At 55.0% G+C, this 20,195-nt stretch overlaps 1 protein-coding gene across 1 annotated transcript; it reads left to right on the top strand.

The window, feature by feature from the left end:
- Positions 1-1,404: 1,404 nt before the first annotated feature.
- Positions 1,405-19,876, top strand: ST14 (ST14 transmembrane serine protease matriptase). The gene is made up of 19 exons (XM_074162399.1): positions 1,405-1,461; positions 9,924-10,083; positions 10,302-10,429; positions 10,965-11,035; positions 11,508-11,668; positions 12,088-12,123; positions 12,490-12,727; positions 12,888-13,027; positions 13,462-13,559; positions 14,072-14,181; positions 15,395-15,525; positions 15,823-15,927; positions 16,620-16,727; positions 17,053-17,166; positions 17,316-17,444; positions 17,837-18,023; positions 18,129-18,407; positions 18,943-19,075; positions 19,715-19,876. Exons 1-19 carry the CDS (start codon positions 1,405-1,407, stop codon positions 19,874-19,876), a joined length of 2,547 nt encoding a protein of 848 aa, XP_074018500.1.
- The last annotated feature ends 319 nt before the right edge of the window (positions 19,877-20,195 follow it).

Below are 20,195 nucleotides of genomic sequence, written 5' to 3'. Positions count from 1 at the left end.
ACAAAGCCACCTTTTGAAGGGGAATACCTGAAATCCAGAGATACTTCCTGCCGTGGTGGGATTCTGGAAGCTGCTGGGGGGGAGCAGGGAGAGCGGTGGCACAAGTGTTTCTGTAAGAGCACAGAAAATATGTTGTGTTTTTCACCCAAAGAGAAAACAGCGGGATCAGAGAGACCTGACACCGTCTCTTTTTTCACCTGCAAAAGGGATGGAGAACTTGTGCTCTGCAGGAGACGTTTTAGAGCAAGGGGAAGCAAAAGCAAGCGTCTCCCTGCGGCGTGTGAATCAATGGGCAGCTCCTGCCGCACCAGAAACGGCTTTCTGGGAAATTCAAACGTTCAGGTGTGGAAAAAAAAAAAGCAGTCTCAGGGCTGGCTGTAATTGGTGGAAAGGAGTTCGGATCAGCGGTGGGATGGTCAGTTCAGCCTTCGCACAGATTCGCTGTCACATGTAAGACAGAGAAGGGGAGAACCTTTCCAAGAAAGACGATGTTAACCCAGCTATCTTCAATCTTAACTTCCTCTTCAATGTGAGAAATCTAAATATTGGAGGGGTGGGGGGGGAATCATCTTTCTGAGAAGGGGAAAATGCTGCATAAGACTGTGTCAGGAATCCAGGTTTCACTGGTAAAAGCCCTCTTTCAAACCTGCCTTAGAGCATTCTCGGAACCCAGGGCTTTGCTGCTGGTCCCTCCTTTTCTTCTCTGGGGGCACCGTTAAATATTAGAGTCCCTGGGCGCTGTTGCTGGTGTGTGAGCAGCTCTCTGAGTGCCAAATTTGAATTTCTACTGGACTGCTGCATTGCTTATCATTTTGCTTCTGGTCTCTGTTCTGATAAGAGATGGCTTATTCCTGAAGTGCTCTAGCCCAGCTGGGAGCAGGTTTCCGGCTGGGATAAAAGGAATATTTTGCTTTGGCAGCCCCTCAGGGTAGCAGATGTTTTGGGGAACAGCAAAAGTGCCTGTGCGTGCCGGAGAGTGTCCTCTTTGCAGCGGGGGTTTCATAGTATGATGCTTTTTTGTCACCCGAGAAGGGACAAGCCCTTGGGTACATAAAGCTTTGCCCTAGAAACTTGTGTACGTGAGTTTCCGCTGGCTGCGGGGCGGCTCGCGTTGGTAAAAGATTTTTCTGGTCGTGTTTACTAAAGTGGTAAAAGGGTCTGTTTGGATGACGCAGAGCTTGCGCGGGGCTTTTCAGACACGCCGTTCGCCTTGATTTCCTCGCGGGATCCGGAGACGCGAGCGTCAGGGGGGACCCACAGGGGTGTTTCCGCCCTTCCCGCACCTTCCAAGCGGCGCGGAGAGGAGGGAGGAGCTGGGCACCCTGCCGAGCCCAGCCGTGCAGTGCCGAGGCCGGTAGCCACCACGCCATGGTGGCCTGAGCCGGCGCGACAGCCGCCCTGGCCATGGATCGGGGCCCCACGGCCACCGGGGCCGGCATGAGGTACAGCGCTCAAGCGCAGGTGAGAGCGGCGGCCGGTGACGGGGAGGGGGACATTGGGGGTCTGCCAACAGCGCTCAGCCTTTCACCGAGCTGCCTCCTCCGGTTCCTCTGAGCCTGGAGGGTCAGGAACGAGCCGGGATAGCTCCAGATCCCTCGGGAAGTGGGGGGGAGGTTCCCCCGCTGCCATCAGGTAAGGTCAGGAGAAACCCGTTCGGGGAACGCCGCCACGGCCAGGAAAATCAAAACCAGCCTTAGGAAAGTGGAAATCCCTGGGGCTGGTGAGAGACCGCCCCGATGTCAGCGCTGCCATGGCTCCGAGGGTTTTGATTTCGGCTCAAGCTGGGCGCTGGGGATGTGAGTAGAGATCAACGACGCGGAGGTGAACTGTTCGCAGCGCCCGGGTCGGGGTTGTTTAGCAACAGACCTAACTAAACCTGTTCGAGCCCTCAGAAGGGTCTGACTTTAACTATGGGCTTTGGGGCTTCGTTAATTAACCGATGCGTTATCAGTGTGCTTTGAAAGCTTTAGGGAGCTTAAGCAACGGTCGTGGTTTTTCATGTAGGTTTTCTTGGCTGAGGCTTGGGAAGGGACTGGTGGTTTTTGCGTTGAGCCTGTTCTGTGCCACAGAACTGTTTCGAAAGAGGGCTTTTAGGTTAAAACGTGACGGCAGCTCTTTCCAGCTCGCCCGCTGGCTCTCTGGTGTCTGAGGCCTGGCTTTAGCGGTTGTTATCTGGCAGCAGCCGGGGAGTTGGAAGCTCTAGCACCCATCAGAAAGCTGGCCCACAGCAAGAAAAGGTTTCCCTCGCTTCCAGCCCCGCTGTCCTGTGGCTGTCAGGGGCCACGGGAAGGAGATGCTCTCCCTGATACGGCTCAGCTCGAGCTCCTTGTTCCCTGGTTGGGTCAGGGTGACACTGGTGTGTGCAGCGGGATCTTCCCTGCCCGGTTCTTTCTCTTGGAAAAAGGTAGGTTTGCGCCCCGGTGTGTCTTTGTCAGGGCTGAGCGCTCGAGCGAGTCCTTTCCCCTGGTCCTGGATCAGTTTTCCCCCTGCCCCAGTCCAGGAGGAGCCGATCTGATCCAGGAGGACTTCCCCGAGGACAGTACCTACCTTCCTGGCAGTCAGCAGCCCGAGGAATTTGCCCCTCGTGGACTGACTGCCGTTGGACTTGGCTCCCTATAAACACAACGGCAGAGCAAACGTGACTTGTTTTTGCAACGACCTCGTCTCCTCCTGCATCAGAGAAGGAGCTGCAACCGTTCTGGGGGACAGTGAGGAGAAGCTACTCCTCTTCCTTGGAAAGAGCCTTTCTCTGGGGTGGTGGCTGGTGGGTGAGCGGCTGCTCAGGCCAGTTTTGCTGCTGCTGGTGCCAAGGGCAAACAGGGATAAGGAAGGCACGGGGAGAAAAAGGCTGAGGCCGATGGAGAATGCGCCAGACCTTTGCTCAGCAAACAAAAGATCGCTTTGTCAAGCCATCGAGAGAGCAGCGAGAGCCCTTCCGAGGGCCTGGCTGCGGGGAAGGTATCGGACCAAAGGTTCTCACCTTGCCCCAGGGTGGAAAATGTCGTTTCCATCCAAAGGCTGCCGGAGCCAGCCTTGCAAATAATGCCCGGCAATATCCGAGCGACAGGCTGGGGCAGAGGAAGGAGCAGTTAATAGCGATGGGTTTGCCAGGCAAAGGCTTCGCCCCATCAGAGATGCCGATGTTTGACCTGCTGTTGGCTTCGAGCATCCTGGGCCAGATCCACCTCAAAACTATGAGGGCCGGTCAAGAGCGTGGGCGAAATGTCATAAAGAGTGTTTCATCGAGGTCTGGAGCGCAGCTGGTTTTGTTAGGCTGCTGGAGGGCTTTTTGGGGTTTTTTTTTGCTGCTCAGACAGTACTTTCTGTACCAGGAAAGACGTGAGAGTGTTTTAAACAAGCTATTTGCGTCCGTGGCGCCTTTCTTAGCTGGTCGTGGGACATCAGCCTGTTGTAGGGAGGGATTTCATGGCTCGTAGCTACGTGTATCGGACCTATAAGGTCGCTTTATTTCCCTCTCCTCCCCAAGAATTGCTTAGTAGAAAAGAAACACAGTTAGAAGCGTGGTGGCTTTTTTTTTTTCCGAGTTGCTGCGTTGCATGACACAGCTGCACTGATAAGGCTGGAGCGGGGCAGCCGGCCAAGCCGGCCCTGTCCTGGACAAACATTAACTTCAGTTTCTTCTGTAATAAACCTAAAGGAATTTGGTTTCTCGGATGACTCAGGATGGTCACAAGACGATTAGATGCTCTAGAGGATCGAGCTCGAAATAGGTGTGTGAAATAAGTGTGTGTGACTTGTGTCTTTCACTATTGCACTTGCCCTTCGTGCCTGGAAGGCAGACAGTCTGGAGGACTCCGTGTCCTTTGTTTCCTGCTCCATATTCCCTCGTTAGTTCTGGTATCGTCATTTTATAATGCCATTGCCCTTAATAAGGAACTGAAGACAAAAAAATAATACACTGGCACAGTTTCCTCAGGTGCTTTACTGCCCATGTCAGGGCATCACAGCAGGAACATGCCTTAGGGAAACTTACCTCTTACCTCTGCTGTTTCTGTGTATTTCTTATCAAGAATAAGATGAGAAGTGAGAAAATGATTCTTATCAGATCTTCTTCCTGGAGGAGTATCAGGGTTTGCAGCAGGAGTTCATCTCAAGAGTCATGTAGCTGTACTTGAGCAGCTTTTAGATCTTTTGGGTTTTTTTCCTTAGCTTTCAGTACAGTCTGGGAAACCTCAGGTGTTGAAAATACAACTTTCTTGGCTCTTTCTGCCCTGCTCAGTCACCCCATGGATCTCCAAGGCTGGGATGTCCCAAGCTCTGAACCCCGCTTGTGTCCCCTGAGCTGCTCCCCTGATGAGTCGATGGGTTTTATTCCTCTCATTTCTCCTGTGCTACTTGTGTTAGTTTTTATTGAACACCACCTGAAGCAGGGGTGGCTGGCCAAGGGGAGGTGGGAATAGCCTCCTGGATATACAGGCTGGGATCTGCAGGGTGTAATTACCCGGCAAGAGTCTAGCCACGTCAGATGGTGACTCTTCTTCATTTGAGACCTCGCCAGGCCACCTCCAAGTTTGTGGTTTATGGGCTCCTTTTCTTGGCCAGGTACATTAATGCCAAGCAGTGGGGTTTTTGCAGTGGGACTGCCTTGGTTGCACCCCTGCTCTTTCCTTCTGTGATCTGCACAGCTTTGGCCCTGAGACCAGCCGGGGTTGGGATGTGATGAAGGTCAAGGGAAGCAGCTGAATCTCATCCCTGCCTTGTGCTGGACAAACAAAAGAAGGTGATAAGGAACAGGTGAAACTAATGGCCAGGATCCTTCTATGGGTCAGGATCCAGTGAACCAGACGCAGACACTGAGTCAGAGATGGAGCAGCGAGGACCTTCGGTGCCCAGGACACATCGCGCTGTCCTGCTGGAGCCACCAAAGAAGCCAGAAATCAGCCTGGGTGGGAGATGCTGATCCCAGATGGAGCCCGCTTTGTACGTATCCCAGGAATCTTCTTGCTGGAGATCCATACTGTGTGGCATATCCTGTCCCTTCTGGGATCCCCCTGTGCAGGAGGATGTCTCTGCTGTCCCGTAAGCATCTCCGGTCCAGAGTTGACTGGGGCAGTTCCCACCGTGCCCATGTGCCTGCTGAATTTCCTGCTGATGGAATTAGTCACTTCTGCATCTGGTTTGGCCAGTCTGGCAGAGCACGGTTGACGTCTAAAAATACATCGTGCGGCTGGTTTACGGAGGAGGAGCGGGAGGGTTTGCTTACGCACTCTCTGGAGGACTTCTCTAAGCTCTGCACGGAGGAGTTGGTTGCAGGAGACCTCCAAGTTCTGTCTCAATCTGTCCCTGCGCCCTCCTTTGCCAGGTTTCCCCGTGGAGTGTGTATTCCAGGGGAAACCAAGGCGTGGAAGCAATGGGGTGACTTCTTTCGGCCCCTTTCACTTGGTTGACAAGTGGCTTTTCTGCCAGGGCTGATGCCACGACCAGAAACTTCCCATCCGGCCCTGGGGAGCCCCACGGTGACGATGAGGGCTGAGCGAGGAGGAGCAGGAGGAAGTAACTGAACCTGTGACTAAGGCGTAGAGAATATCAAGGGAGGGATATTTTTTGTTTGTCAATAATGTTTGTTGGAGTAGTTTCTTCGAGAAGGGCGAGAGAGTCAGACCTTGAGTCACTTGGGGCTAGAGATTGTTTGTCGGGGAATCATGGAGAAGGTGAGAGCAGGACGTGCTTTCAGATCCTCTGGTTTTACATCTGCTGTCGCGAGGGAAAGGTTACAGCCGTTAGCTAACGGGGAGTCAAATTGTCATTGTCTTTTTGGCTTGTGATTCCACTACCATCTTTCAAGCCTGTCTTGCTTTTGATCCCATCTGGTTTCTGCCTAGCGTGGAGGGTGGTGACCAGCAGAGGAGGTGTTTCTCCTCCCTGGGCGGGATGGTGGCCGCGGAGGGGACGTGCGGCAGAGGGAGGGAGGGGAGCGGAGGCTGCGCCGTGCTCTCTTTGGGCACAGATACGTCTGGGACTAAGGTCAAACGGGTGCTTTTCGTGCTGAGTGTGGGCAGGGTAAGATCCCCAGCCTCTTACTCAGAGGTCGGGGACACGGGACCTTGTCTGGACTCACGGCCTGATTCAGCATTCCCCTAGTGCCTGGGGGATGCTTCAGATCCTCTGCCTTGTATTGAGAAGAGAGTTTGCAGGAATCGGGACGGCGCTTCGGAGCAGCTTCCCCCGGGTGTCCGAGCTGCTGGGGAACACGATGGTGGTCGTAAGGTATGAGGGTGGGAGAGGGCGAGATCTGGGATACAAAACAGAAGGCAGGGAGGGAAACCTCTTTGGATCCAGCCTCATGTCTGCCTCTAATCACCGGGGAGCTTCTGGGAAGTGACAAAGGCTGCTTGTGCACCTTTTCCAGGAGTAATAATAAAAATAACCTCCCCAGGAGTCCCCACGCTCCTTTAATTTCTCATGGTGCTGTGGGTGTCACCCCCGTCTCAGCTTTGGAGCAAGAACAAACTGACAAAGCCGCGCTGTAAACTCTCGCAGGTTTAAGATCCTTTTTTTTTTTTCCCCAAGAAAAGCAGAGAAATTGTCTAAAGAAAGATCAGAGGGTGAGTTTTCTTGCCTAACTTCCTTTGGTCCCGCTGCCGGGGCGTGTGCCTGTCTGTGTTGGAGGCGGAGGGGAGCCCTGTTCTCCTTCTGGTTTAATCACACTGATTAGTTGCTCCCGTCTAAGGAGTTTTCTCTCTGCGAAGACGCAGCCTTTAGCTGGAATAGGGTGTTGAAATGCATCCGCCCTGGAGCTGATGGTTGTGTACTCTGGCCTTTTTTTCTGGCAGTTTGGTGAAATTTTGGGAATTTTGCAGAGGGATGAAGGTACCCTCAGCTGAAGGACACGCTATTTGAAAACAGGGTTTTCTTTAGGATAGGAAATCTGATTTCATTGTGCGCTTTTACATCTCTCGTGCCAGAAGTGCGCGATCCCGCTTTCAGGGAAGAAATGCCATCTGGTCGAATTCAGCCTGCCCAGGGGAGCGTGTTGTTAAGACCCAAATTTTAACAGCTTGGGACTAACAAAATTGTTAGTCAGAACACATAGAGATGCCGTCTTCCCCCTGCAAGCCGGGGGCGGGCGGTTCTTCCTCGCTGACCCCCAGAAAGCTGCTGCTGAGTGAACAGATTTATCATTTAAGCCCCTGAGGTTGTTTTCTCGCCGCAGGCTCCTGCAGATGTTAGAAGAGAATTAAATACTTTTTTCTTTCTGCTAACAGCAGCAACTTATTGGAAGTCCTGGGGAGGCTTTGGCGTTGGAAGCAGCCCCTGGGTGGGAGAAGGGAGATGCTTGCGAGATTTGTGGCCTGTTTTCTTCTCGTTACCTGGTTTGGGGGTATTTCTTGCATGGTTTGGAAACTGATGGGAGCCAGATGGCCGTTTCGAAGATGGTGCATCAAACTGCGAGCAATCTTCACTTTGATTGAAGAGTTTCTGGATTTAGACTGTCTGTCTGTATTTAAGCTTTATTTTGTGTTCTGTTTTGAAGTTTCCTTGGGTTTTGAAACTTGTGTTTTGAAGTTTCCTTGGATTATGTTTTCAAGGTTTTTCCTGTAGGATCATGGCTCCCAGTCTCAGGTTATTCTGAGAGCAGATGGTGCAAAACCTGGTAGAATCACAGAATCATAGAATCATCTAGGTTGGGAAAGACCCTTGGGATCATCGAGTCCAACCATCTACCCTACTCTACAAAGTTCTTCCCTACACCATATCCCCCAACACCACATCTGGTAGATTGCTCTGGTCTTGGTGACCTTCTAGAAAGTGTTTGCAGGGGATTAAACTTGGAGAGTCCTTTACAAAAATGTAGGGTAAGGTGCCTGCCACATCCCTTTCTTTTGTAAAAGGCCTCGGGCGAATACCGCAGGGAGGAGAGGCTTTGGGGAGGCATGGAGGGTTGGAGGAGAGAGATTGGGTGAAGAAGAGGGCGAATGGGGGGGAGTGATGCAAGGTGGGAGCTGGGCTTTCCTGCAGGGTGAGGCTTGGGAAAGATAAGATCGACAGGGTCCCCTTTGCTGGTTGGTTTTTCCCAGCTCTTTAGGAGCTTGTGAGATTTGCACCAAATTCGCCCGAGCCTTTAGCGTGAGTTTGTGTCAGCCCCGGGCTGAGAGAGGACGGGCAGCATCTGACCCGGCATCGTGTTTGCAGGGACGAAACGCGTTTGAATGCGATTTGTGGCGGTCAGCGCTTTGTGTCACAGCGTCCCTGCTGTCACCCGCTGCCCGGGAAGCTGCCAGGTGCCCGGTAAGACTCGGGAAAAGGGGAAAACAGGAAGGCGGTGCCTAGAAAAGTGAGGCATCTTCATGGTTTGGGCAGTTTGCAGCAGTTTCCTACTTGAGGGAGGCACGAGTAGAAAGCAGAAGATGCGGTCTGGTCTCCCGGTGTGTGTTAGCCAGCTCTGGGGAGGGGAGGAAGTGCTGGGCTAGCGACTGTAGATCTGGGCCCCCAAATCTGCCTGTACTGATGCTCGGGGTTGCGTGGCATCCTCTGAAAACATCTGGATCTGCAGCTGTTCTGATCCAGGGCTGGAGGTGCAGGTACGTGAGCAGGGCGAGGATGGAGGGGCGGGTAAGCCCAAGGTGCAGCGAGGGTTTTGCAGTGTGATGGAGACCTTCCTCTTCATCACCCAGCGGTGATATCGCTGAGAGCTGTGCTCCTGGGCGTTCCTGGACGACCTGCTCTTCGTTAGCCATCACGTCTTGTCCTGAGAGCCTGGCTGGTCGTGGGCTGGAGGGATGACTCACGTGTTCATCTTAGGTTTTTTCGCTTTATTTCTTTTAATGGGTGTTTGTGCCGTGTGGGAGATGCCGAGCAGAGCTGCCAGGGCGCTGTGTTGCCACTGTGCTGTTGTCTGACATACAGAGAGTCGTGCGAACGTAAAGGGAGGAAGTAGCTGGGTTTTATTCTTTTACAGGAATGTTATTTATAGCCTGCTGTGCCCCACAGGCTGCGGGTGACACAACTGCCACAGCGAGCCCTTTGTAGGAGTGAATTTTTGCCTGTAGTTTCATCTGCCGGCAGGGAGAGATCCTGGAGGTTGCGGGCTCATGACCTGCCGCGGTCACAGGGTTTGTGCGGACTCGCCCCTGGGTTTTACTTGAGCTGATCACCCTCTGTTGGGTCCGAAGAGGAATTAGGTGTGTGCGGAAAATCAAAGCAAATGCCTTCAGGCTTTGTCCTGTGGAGCCACCGAGGCTGAGGCACAGCTTGTGCTCTCGGTGATGGGAAGCTGCCATGGACAAATAGCTCTGCTCTAGAGGGCTTCACAGTGGTACCTCTACAAACCATAGAATCATGGAAAGGTTTGGGTTGGAAGGGACCTGAAAGACCATCTCGTTCCACCCCCTGCCCTGGGCAGGGACACCTCCCACCAGACCAGGTTGTTCCAAGCCCCCTCCAACCTGGCCTTGAACCCCTCCAGGGATGGGGCAGCCACAGCTTCTCGGGGCAACCTGGGCCAGGCTCTCACCACCCTCACAGCAAAGAGGTTCTTCCCCAGATCTCATCTCAATCTCCCCTCTTTCAGTGTCAAACCCTTCCCCCTCCTCCTATGGCTCCCCTTCCTGATCATGAGTCCCTCCCCGGCTTTCCTGGAGCCCCTTGAGGGACTGGAAGGGGCTCGAAGGAGGTCTCCCCGGAGCCTTCTCTTCTCCAGGCTGAACCCCCCCAACTCTCTCAGCCTGTCCTCCCAGCAGAGGGGCTCCAGCCCTCCCAGCATCTCCGTGGCCTCCTCTGGCCCCACTCCAACAGGTCCGTGTCCTTCTGCTGTTGGTGGCCCCAGAGCTGGAGGCAGCACTGGGGGCAGGGGCTTCTCCCCAGAGCAGAGCAGAGCAGAGGGGCAGAATCCCCCCCTCACCCTGCTGGCCACGCTTCTTTTGAATGGCCTTTCCACCATCCTGCCCTCTCTCCCCTCCCAGGACATGAACAACCTGGATGAAGGGGTGGAGTTCCTCCCTGCCATGAACTCCAAGAAGATGGAGAAGCGTGGCCCAAAGCGGCGAGTGGTGGTCGCCGTCGTGATCGTTGTTTTCCTGCTCGTTTCCCTCGTCACTGGCCTCCTGGTTTGGCACTTCAAATGTGAGTGTGGCACCTGATGGGTGGTGGTGTGTAGGGTGATACCCTGGGATCATGTCCACCTGGAAAAGCTTCATTATCCCCTGTCCCCTCTCTAGCTCTGGGAAGGCTCCAGGTGGTGGGGGGGACACCTTTGCCACCCCCCTGACCTAATCCCTGTCACTGGGGACCTGCTCTGCCAACGGTCCCAAGCCCTGACTGTCCTTTCTGACGCCCTCCAGACAGGAACGCACCCGTCCAGAAGATTTTCAATGGCCACTTGCGGGTTCTGAACTGGGACTTCATTGATGCTTACGAAAACTCCAACTCAGCAGACTTCATCATGCTGGCCAAGAAGGTGAAGAGCACGGTAAGAGGTTTCTTGCCTCCCTCCCTCCTGTGAGCAGGGCTTTTTCGTCTTGTGTGTCAGACTGCTTGGAGCTTTCTCCCTCCTCTCAGCTCTCCCCGCTCGCTGTGACACGCTGGGAGCCTGCCTTTAAACTGGTATCAGGGCTCCATCCCAGTACCATGGTGCCTCCTTGCCTTTGCCACCCAGTGTGTGCCATCAGAGGCAAATCCTGGGGCTGATGGATGAGTCAGGGCTGGGAGCCAAGGCAGGAGCATGTTTGCCCTTTGTGCTGAAGCCGTGGCTGGTCTTCCCTTTCCCTTCAGACTCGGGTATTCATTGTGTTTCCCCTGGGAAAAAGTCACAGCAGGCTGTGGTGTGCAGGTCTGGGCACTCCTGGGACCCTCAGCTCTCCCTCTCCCTCTCTTTGGCCCCTGCGGCCGGGGATACTGGGTATGTGCCCTGATTTTCCATAGCAGCCTTGAAGCTCTGTCCGTCTTTAGCCTTTCCGTCCTCCTCGCTTCTAGACACGCTGAACACCCTTCTCTAAACCTTCCAGGTGGAGGAGATCTACAGGAACCATGCGGATATTGGCCCGTATCACAAAGAGACAGTGATAACTGCATTCAGGTCAGTGTCAGGTGCCATCCAAGCCCTGTCTGGGGGTGGAGGAGGGCAATGCTGGGATGTCCCACAGGGATGGACCCTCATGCCTGGGCTGCTGGGGATGGAGGCACCTCATTAGCCACCCTGAGCGACACAGTAATGGGTGGGCAGTGAAAAGCGACCTGAAAGCGCGTATTGTTTTCTGCCAGTCCTCATCACTGTGTGCTGAGGGAGATGTCTTGGGAAAATCTCCAGGTCTGGTAGGGTTGGAGCACTATGAACCGCAGTGGGTGGTGCCTGGCAGCTCTGAAAGGGACTCCCCAGCCTGGCGGGGACCTTCGCTGGGTGCAGTTTGTTTAACTTGTCACTGAGACTCTCCCTTTCCCACGGCCGTCCTCCAAAAATGGCTTATCAAGTCGCTCGGACCCTTCTACTGATACTTGAGCCTTCCTCTTTCTGTCCTTGTTCTTACCCCACATTTGTCCTTCCTCTGCAGCGAAGGCAGCGTCATCGCCTACTACTGGTCGGAGTTTGTTGTCCCCAAGTACCGGGAGGAGAGCCTGGACAGGGCCATGGCGGACAAGCAGAGCCTGGTCCAGAGGTGGAACCCCCGCCTGCGAAACCCCATGCTGAAGGTGGAGTCGGTCGTCGCTTTCCGTGAGTGCTGGCCCCACCGTCCCTGGGCCTCTGCGTGGGACTTGGGGGGGGACATTTCCATGGGGAGGGGTAAGCTGTCCGTCACAGCCCTCCTTTGGCCGCAGGGATCGCTCTGAGGTTGGGTGTAAGGACCTGGCTTTCACCGCGCGGCTTTGATGGACCGTGCAGACCCGCTCCCCTTTGCTGGAACACTCTGTGTTCTCCTCTGAGCCCACCTGGGGAGGGATGGGGTGAATCCTCCCCTTTTCCAGAGGAAAACCTTCAGCACTCGGCTGCCCGGGGCCCAGGGAGCAGCCTCCCCCCACAAGAGACCCCACAAGCAAAGCCAAACCAGTGCAGGTCCCAGGGACCACCCCAGCTTTGTGCCCAGGGACTGTCCGCAGCCCAAGGGGTGACACCACCTCTGTTTTCTCCTGCAGCTGCCGACCCCAGCATCGCGTACTCCGCTCGGAACCGTAAGTACAGTTCTTCTTCAGCCTCATAACAAACCTCCTGGCATCCCACACCTCTTTGTGGGGGCGATTTCCCTTGCGAGGTGGGAAAGGGCCTGAAGAGAGGACCTCTGTGTCCTGCTTGGAGCTGGTTTGGGGTCACCAAGAGTGAGGCAGAGGCAGCAGTGGGTGGCCCTGGCTGTCCTTCCCCGGTGCCTCACTTTGTAGATGGAGTTTGATAATCAAGGATGCTCCATGCAAGAGGTTCTGCTCAGGGGACAACCTTCGGATGGGCAAGGAATTATAAGTGACACACTCTTCATCTCGGGGGAAGGCCAGGGCAGAACCTCCTCATTTGCTTTATTAACTCTTCCCTGCTCTTCTGGGCAGAGAGCTGCATGTTCACCCTCCACGCCAAGGAAGGGGAGGTCACCAGTTTCACCACGCCGGGCTTCCCCAACAGTCCCTACCCCAACAACGCCCTCTGCTACTGGGCCCTGAGGGCGGACGTCGGCTCCGTCATCAGCCTGACCTTCAAGACGCTGGAGCTGGAGCAGTGCACAGACGACGGTGACTACATCAAGGTGTACAACTCGCTGAGCCCCGTGGAGCCCCACGCTTTGGTCAGGTGAGTGTCCCCATTGGGTGTCTGTAGGGCACCGAGGTGAAAGGGTGACACGGAGAAGTCCTGCTGGTACCTGAGCTCCTGTCCCTGCTCAGAGGTGGTCTGTGCTGCTTGAGGCTCTCCTTGGAGTTGTCTCTAACGGATTTGGTCCTTTCCTTCCCAGGCTCTGTGGGAATTACGCCCCTTCCTACAACCTCACCTTCCTCTCCTCCCAGAATGTCATGCTGGTCACATTGGTTACCAACAAGGAGGGGAGATTCCCCGGCTTTAAGGCTGAGTTCTTCCAGCTCCCGAAGATGAAAGGTGAGCAGAGGCCTTGGCCCAGTTGCCTCCATCTCTCCTGGCCATGGGCAACTGAAGAGGGAGGCACAGCTCGGGCTGCGGTCAGTTGCCAGGGATGTTTCCAGGCCCAGGAGACTTGGAACCAGGTCACATCTTGGCTCCTGGAGCTTTCCTTGCCCACCCTGCTCTTGGCTGCTGTAATGACATCCCTTGAGGAGGGCAAAATACAAATTATGTTGGATTAGAGATCGGTGCAGATCGGTGTGTGCAGGAACCACCTAATTGATCTCCTGGGTTCTCTCCAAACCTTGGAGCAGAGCTGCTGCCTCCAGAGGTCGACTTAACCTTGTTAGAGACTTTCGCGCCTGCCTCCTGTCCTGCCTCGGGCGATAACCTGCTAAGGCTGGGGGAAACCACGTCTCTAACCCGTTTCCATCTTCTTGCTTATCTTCTAGTCTGTGGTGGGACTCTGAAAGGCGAGAGCGGCACCTTCACGACTCCCTATTACCCGGCACACTACCCCCCGGCCATGGACTGCGTCTGGAACATCGAGGTGGGTCCTCTCTTTCCCTTAATTAGTCGGCCAAATGAACTTGATTAAGCAGGACCGTGCAAACGAGCTCTCAGCAGATGCTGCCCGGAGGTGTTGAGCCTGACACGACTGGAGGGAGGGAGGCAGAAGAGGCTGCGAGAAGCCTGAACCCTGCCTGACGCTTCCCGCAGCCCCCAATAATTACAGCTTTACACAAAAAGCACTGGAGCCACGTGGGCTTTGGGACAGGCGGGTCACAGGCCGGGAAACCTCCTGCCCTGGGAGAGCAGGATCTGGCTTCAAGCCCTCTCCCTGTGATGTTTGATCGGGGATCCTGGGGTCAGCAAACCAAGCGACTGTCCAAATGGCCGCCTGAGCCAGAGCGGCTGTTCAGGAAGGGGTTTCTTTTTCTGCTGGACTTCTTTCCTTTTTCATTTATCTTCTTTCCTCCCCCCCAAATTTCCCACAAATTAATTCTCATCTTCTGTGCTCCAGAAAAACGACACGCCGATGACTCTACTTCTTTTTTGCAGGTTCCCCCTAAAAAGAACGTGAAGGTGCGTTTCAACATGTTCTTCGTGCTGGAGCCCGGCATCCCTGTCAGCGCCTGCACCAAGGACTACGTGCAGATCAACGGCACCAAGTAGGTGTCAGATGGTGTCTTCTTGGGTCGGGGGGGCTGCCTTTAGTTACGTGGCACCTTGTGCTTCCCTTAAACTCACCGTGGGGACAAATGTGCTGATGCTTTTTGGGAGGCGGGAGGGTGCGTGGATCTGACCTGCTCCCGTGGTTGGAGGGGAGCAGCGCGCTTGGTTTTGGGGATTAACCCCTGGATTTGGTGCCTGCTGCAGCCGATTCCCCCCCAAAACGCTGCGGAACGTCACGTCACATGCCTCAGAAGCAGAAAGGCAGAAACATCTGGCGTGGGTTTGCTTGAATGAGCAGATCCCCATTGTCAGGGTAATTGCAGTGGGTTCTGCGATGCGTTTACTGTTACGTTTACTGTGTGTTATTGCACAACCCCGTGTAAGCTGAGCCAAAAAGACAACCTGGTGCTGCTTATGGGGGAGTGGTCAGGCAGGGATTTGGAGGAACTTGCTCCCAATCCTTTCCAAGGTCACAACTTGGTGTTTGTAGCTGGCCCAGACCTCAAGGGAGGTGATTCTCCCCCTCTGCTCCGTTCTGGGGAGACCCCACCTGCAGTGCTGCCTCCAGCTCTGGGGCCACCAACAGCAGAAGGACATGGACCTGTTGGAGCGGGGCCAGAGGAGGCCACAGAGATGCTGGGAGGGCTGGAGCCCCTCTGCTGTGGGGACAGGCTGAGAGAGTTGGAGGGGTTCAGCCTGGAGAAGAGAAGGCTCCGGGGAGACCTTCGAGACCCTTCCAGTCCCTCAAGGGGCTCCAGGAAAGCTGGGGAGGGACTCCTGATCGGGGAGCGGAGCCATAGGAGGAGGGGGAAGGGTTTGACCCTGAAAGAGGGGAGATTGAGCTGAGATGTGGGGAAGAACTTCTTTGCTGTGAGGGTGGTGAGAGCCTGGCCCAGGTTGCCCCGAGAAGCTGTGGCTGCCCCATCCCTGGAGGGGTTCAAGGGCAGGTTGGAGGGGGCTTGGAGCGACCTGGTCTGGTGGGAGGTGTCCCTGCCCAGGGCAGGGGGTTGGAACTGGATGGTCTTTCAGGTCCCTTCCAACCCAAACCTTTCCATGATTCTATGATTCTGCCAATGGCAGGAAAATTCGTCTTCTGTGTTGCAGACCTTGAAATCCAGCAGGAATCAGACCTGCTCTCTGGGTGGAAAACCATTTGCCAAGTGCCGACCTTCATCTTTGACCCGTCATCTTTGCCCTCTCTCCCCGCAGGTACTGTGGGGAGCGTTCCCAGTTTGTGGTGGCCAGCACTACCAACAGAATAGAGGTCCAGTTCCACTCAGACCATTCCCACACGGACACTGGCTTCTCTGCCGAGTACCTGTCCTATGACTCTAGCGACCGTGAGTTGAATCCCTGGGGCTCTGGGGGGAAGTGATTTGCCCGAGGTCTGGATGCTCTCCCTCCTCTGTGCTTATGCTGCCACGTGAATTGGGAAGCGTGATTTCTTGGGGGGGTAGAAGCACGTTTTATTTTCCTTCAAACCTCCTTCTGTTCCTCCTCTGCTGTGAGGAAAAGGTGTTTTTAATGCTGGATGCTGCAAGCAGGCTCAGGGAGTGTTGTGTGCTTTGGGGAAGGGACGTAGGAGGGGGTGGCTGGAAGGTTTACAGGTTATTTTATCCCTTTTTTTCCCCTCTCAGCCTGCCCCGGGAAGTTCACCTGCAACACCGGCCGCTGCATCGACCGCAGCATGCGCTGCGACGGGTGGCTGGACTGCGTGGACGGCAGCGACGAGCGATCCTGCAGTAAGTCTGGACTTTGTGTGTCCCGGGAAGGGGCTCGCCGCCCCTGGGTGGCAGCTGGTATCTCCTCTGGGCTCGGTCCGGGTAGCAAACCCTCGGTGCTGAGGCTCTGCGGCTCGGCTCCCTGCTCCCCTCGCTCCTCCGGGCTGGGCCGGGGGGCATCTGGTGTGGGAATTGGTTTGGGACCAAGTTTTCCTCTTGGATTAGCAGAGCTCTCCCACGGATAATGCTATTGTCCAGGGTCTGCAGTTAATTAGATGGATGGGATCCCCTGGTTTGGAATCTTCTTCCCAGGAGGGGGCTGTTTTCTGAGGCAGAGCCTGCTGCCCCCAGCGCCGTGGTCCGGGTGTCTCGGGTGCTTTCCCGCCGGTTGTAGCGATGGCTTTGATTGAATTATTGCCTCTGGCTGTTGTGCTGCTGTAACGTCCCCTCCAGCCTGAGCTGTCTGAGACGTTACAGCCTTCCAAAGGGTTTCGTTCTCCAGAGACGTGGAAATACTGGTTTTTAGCCCAAGTGTGTTACGTATTTATGTACCTTTGCACGGCCCCAGGCTGTCGTGCTCTTCTCTACGTGCTTGCCCCGCTTTTCCCGTGATGCCACGATGGATGCGGTGGCAGAGGGGTCGCTGGTGACGACTCCACCGGTGCCTTTGCCGATCTCTCCCCCTGATTTCTCTCCCTCTCTCCCTTTTCCAGCCTGCACCGACCAGCAGTTCAAGTGCCAGAACGGCTGGTGCAAGCCCAAGTTCTGGGTGTGTGACAACGTGAACGACTGCGGGGACAACAGCGACGAGCTGCAGTGCAGTGAGTAACTGGCGCCGAGGGTTTGGGCAAGGGGAAGGGGACGATGGGGGGAAGGCAAGAAACCCAAAATACCAGCCGGCTTGCAGAGGAGGAAAACCAAGGATGAGCAGAGGTGGAGGAAATGTGGGGTTTTGGGAAAGATAAGGCTGCATTAAATGAGCGGTGGTGTGCAGTTTAAGGAAGACCCGGGGCGCAGGACACAGGAGTGTGTGTGTCGTAGCCTCAGAGGCTTTGCTTGTCTCGGGGGGGCAGGAGAAGGACACGGGGGCGTGTGGGCGGTGGGATTTGTGCCCCGCCGTCCCTCAGGAAGCTGCTCTGTCCCCAGGCTGCGCCGCCGACAGCTTCAAGTGCAGCAGCGGGAAGTGCGTCCCCGAGGCACAGAAGTGTGACGGGAAGGACGACTGCGGGGACGGGAGCGACGAGGGCAGCTGCGGCAACGGTGAGGACGGGGTGCCCCCTCTGAGGTGGCCAGGCTTGGTTTTTTTCACGGGGTGACAACGTCCTGGGGACTTGCAGAAGAGGTGAAGGGCTCCTGGATGGTGTGACCTCCTGGGATTAACCCTTCTTCTCCCTTGCTCCTGCCCGCAGCGGTGCAGGCAACCGTCCCCTGCAAGGAGCACACCTACAAGTGCCGCAGCGGGCGCTGCGTCAGCAAACAGAACCCGGAGTGCGACGGGGAGCAGGACTGCGAGGACAACTCCGACGAGGACAACTGCAGTGAGTGACCCCGGGGAAAAGTGGGGGGACACGGGTTTCTGGGCTGGACACCCTTAGAAAGATGCTTAAGTGCGGCGGGGAGACCCGGTGGGTTTTTCTGTGCGATAGCTTGGTCTGAAAGTAGCCAAATCTGTTCTTCAGCAGCGTGCGGAGCGTCTGTGCGGTTCAAGAGAGCTTATACTGATAATACGGGGCTCTGTCTGCACATTTATGGCAGTAAATATTTAATGGCCAGTAAAAATTTTAGCAAATAGAGCGTTTTTGCTCCCGTGCTGATGGCATCAGCCGTCCTTGACATGGGTCACAGGGTTCTTGGGCTGTAGGAGATGATACCCCGGAGGGCTGACGGGGAGCAGGAGTAACCCAGCGCCCCTTCTCCCTCCCCTCCCCAGACTGCGGGACCCGCTCCTACACCAGGAAGTCACGGATCGTGGGGGGCCAGAACTCGGAGGTGGGAGAGTGGCCGTGGCAAGTCAGCCTCCACGTCAAGGGCCAGGGCCACATCTGCGGGGCCTCGCTGGTCTCCGAGAGCTGGCTGGTGTCCGCCGCGCACTGCTTCCTGCAGCTGCAGGGCATCAGGTAGGTGGGAGGCACGTTTCCGTTTTCAGGCGTTATTCCGAATGAGCAAAAAGCGGTTTTTTTACAGGGATTTCTCAAGGAAACGGGTTTTCTTGCCTCGTGCAGGTACTCGGATGCCAGCCTGTGGACAGCCTACCTGGGCCTGACCGACCAAGGCAACCTCAACGACCCCAACGTGCAGATGAGGAAAATCAAGCGCATCATCTCCCACCCCTACTTCAACGACTACACCTACGACTACGACATCGCCGTGCTGGAGCTGCAGAGCCCCGTCACCTTCTCCTCCGTCGTCCAGCCCATCTGCCTGCCCGATGCCACCCACAGCTTCCCCGTGGGCAAGGACCTGTGGGTGACGGGGTGGGGAGCGACCGTGGAAGGAGGCGAGTTTGTGAATTTGGGGTCGTGGTGATGTATGGAAGGGGGTTCAAGGGCAGGTTGGAGGGGGCTTGGAGCAACCTGGTCTGGTGGGAGGTGTCCCTGCCCAGGGCAGGGGGTGGAACTGGATGGTCTTTAAGGTCCCTTCCAACCCAAACCATTCTGTGATTCTATGATTTTCACGTGGCTTTAAGGACAATTGGGTCTGGATGGGCATGACTGAAATAATATCTGTGGATATGGATATGATTATATCCATGGATAAACTTACGGATTAATTTAATGGATTTAGTAATCCATAAATGGGTTAGGTCACCTGGAGACTGGAATCGAGTGCGATTCCCTTGGGAGCGCACAAGCTTAACGTCTCGGTCCTGCTGGAAAAAATAGCAGTAGGAAAAAGCGTGTTGTTACAAGGGGGATTTACCGGGCAATCAGTTGGTTGTTCACGAGCCCAAACGAAGGGTACGGAGTCGGGGGGGAAAACGCTGCTTAAAAACGTTGTTTGCTTTGCCTTACGCTGCCCCCGTCTCCCCGCAGGCAGCGGAGCCTCCATCCTGCAGAAGGCAGAAATCCGGCTCATCAACCAGACGGTGTGTAACCAGCTGCTGACGGACCAGCTGACGCCGCGCATGATGTGCGTGGGCATCCTGACGGGCGGCGTGGACGCTTGCCAGGTAAGGGCAGCGCTCGCGTTGGTGGCCCTTGAGCAGCCGTAGGTAGCCAGGCCAGGCCAGGCCCTTTTTATTCCGGCAACTTCCACACACATTTACACACGCCCCGAATCTACGTGGATCCGCTGGGATTTTGGACGACGGACAGACCGGAAGGGGCCTGAGCAGCAAATCCTGTCGACGCACGACTTAGTCTCAAAAATTTCAAGCCTCCCCCCCAAACGCGTGACTTTTAGACTCAAAAATCGTCTCCGGAGGTAAGAGAACAGCACGACCACGCTCCACTTGGTAACTGAGAGCTTTAGTTAGTGAGATAGGGCACTTATTTAGCTCTTTTTTCTGGTGCTGTGGCTCTTATTGCCATACTTAATATATGTATGGTTGGGTTTTTTTAATTATCAAAACCAACTATTTTAGGGAATGGGCGGGGAATTGTACAGACAGCCGACTTAGAGAATCAATCACAGTCATAAATTGCTGTGATTTTTTTTCTCTGCATTAATACAGGGCAGGTGCTTGTGTCTGTACAGCTGATTTTAATAGTTAATTACTGTGATGATTTTTTTTTTTTGTTTTCTGTTAATCACTTAACCTTAGGATAATGTTCTGGGCAGGTGCTTATGCCACTGTTTATTGGTGCAGGGAGACTCCGGGGGCCCCCTGGTGAGCGTGGAGCCCAGCAGTCGCATGTTCCTGGCCGGGGTGGTGAGTTGGGGCGACGGCTGCGCCCAGAGAAACAAGCCCGGAGTCTACAGCCGCCTCACCAGCCTGCGGGACTGGATCAAACAGCAGACGGGCCTCTAGGGACACGGACACCTCCAGCTGGGACACTTGGTGTTGTCACAGCCTCTACTGTGAACTTCAACCCTCCCTCTACCTCGCCACCAGCGCCCAGGACTCCGGGGGGTACCCAACAGCCAGAGCCCACGGTTCGGTTTAGCATTTTGAATTCCCCACTTAGAAATCAGTTTCCTTTGGGTGGGTCAAGTCAGCGCTGCTCCGGTGATCGAGCAGTCAGTCAAGGTAGACTTATAAATAAAAAATAGTAAACTTTTAAATATTTAAAAAAAAAAAAAAAAAAAGAAAAAAAGACAAACACTTTGTGTTTCAGAGGCAAACTTTA

This window comes from Numenius arquata, chromosome 22, assembly GCF_964106895.1.
Source record: "Numenius arquata chromosome 22, bNumArq3.hap1.1, whole genome shotgun sequence".
Classification (NCBI taxonomy): Eukaryota; Metazoa; Chordata; class Aves; order Charadriiformes; family Scolopacidae; genus Numenius; species Numenius arquata.
The sequence above is the reverse complement of the archived record's forward strand: the minus strand, read 5'-3'. Positions and strand labels throughout refer to the sequence as shown.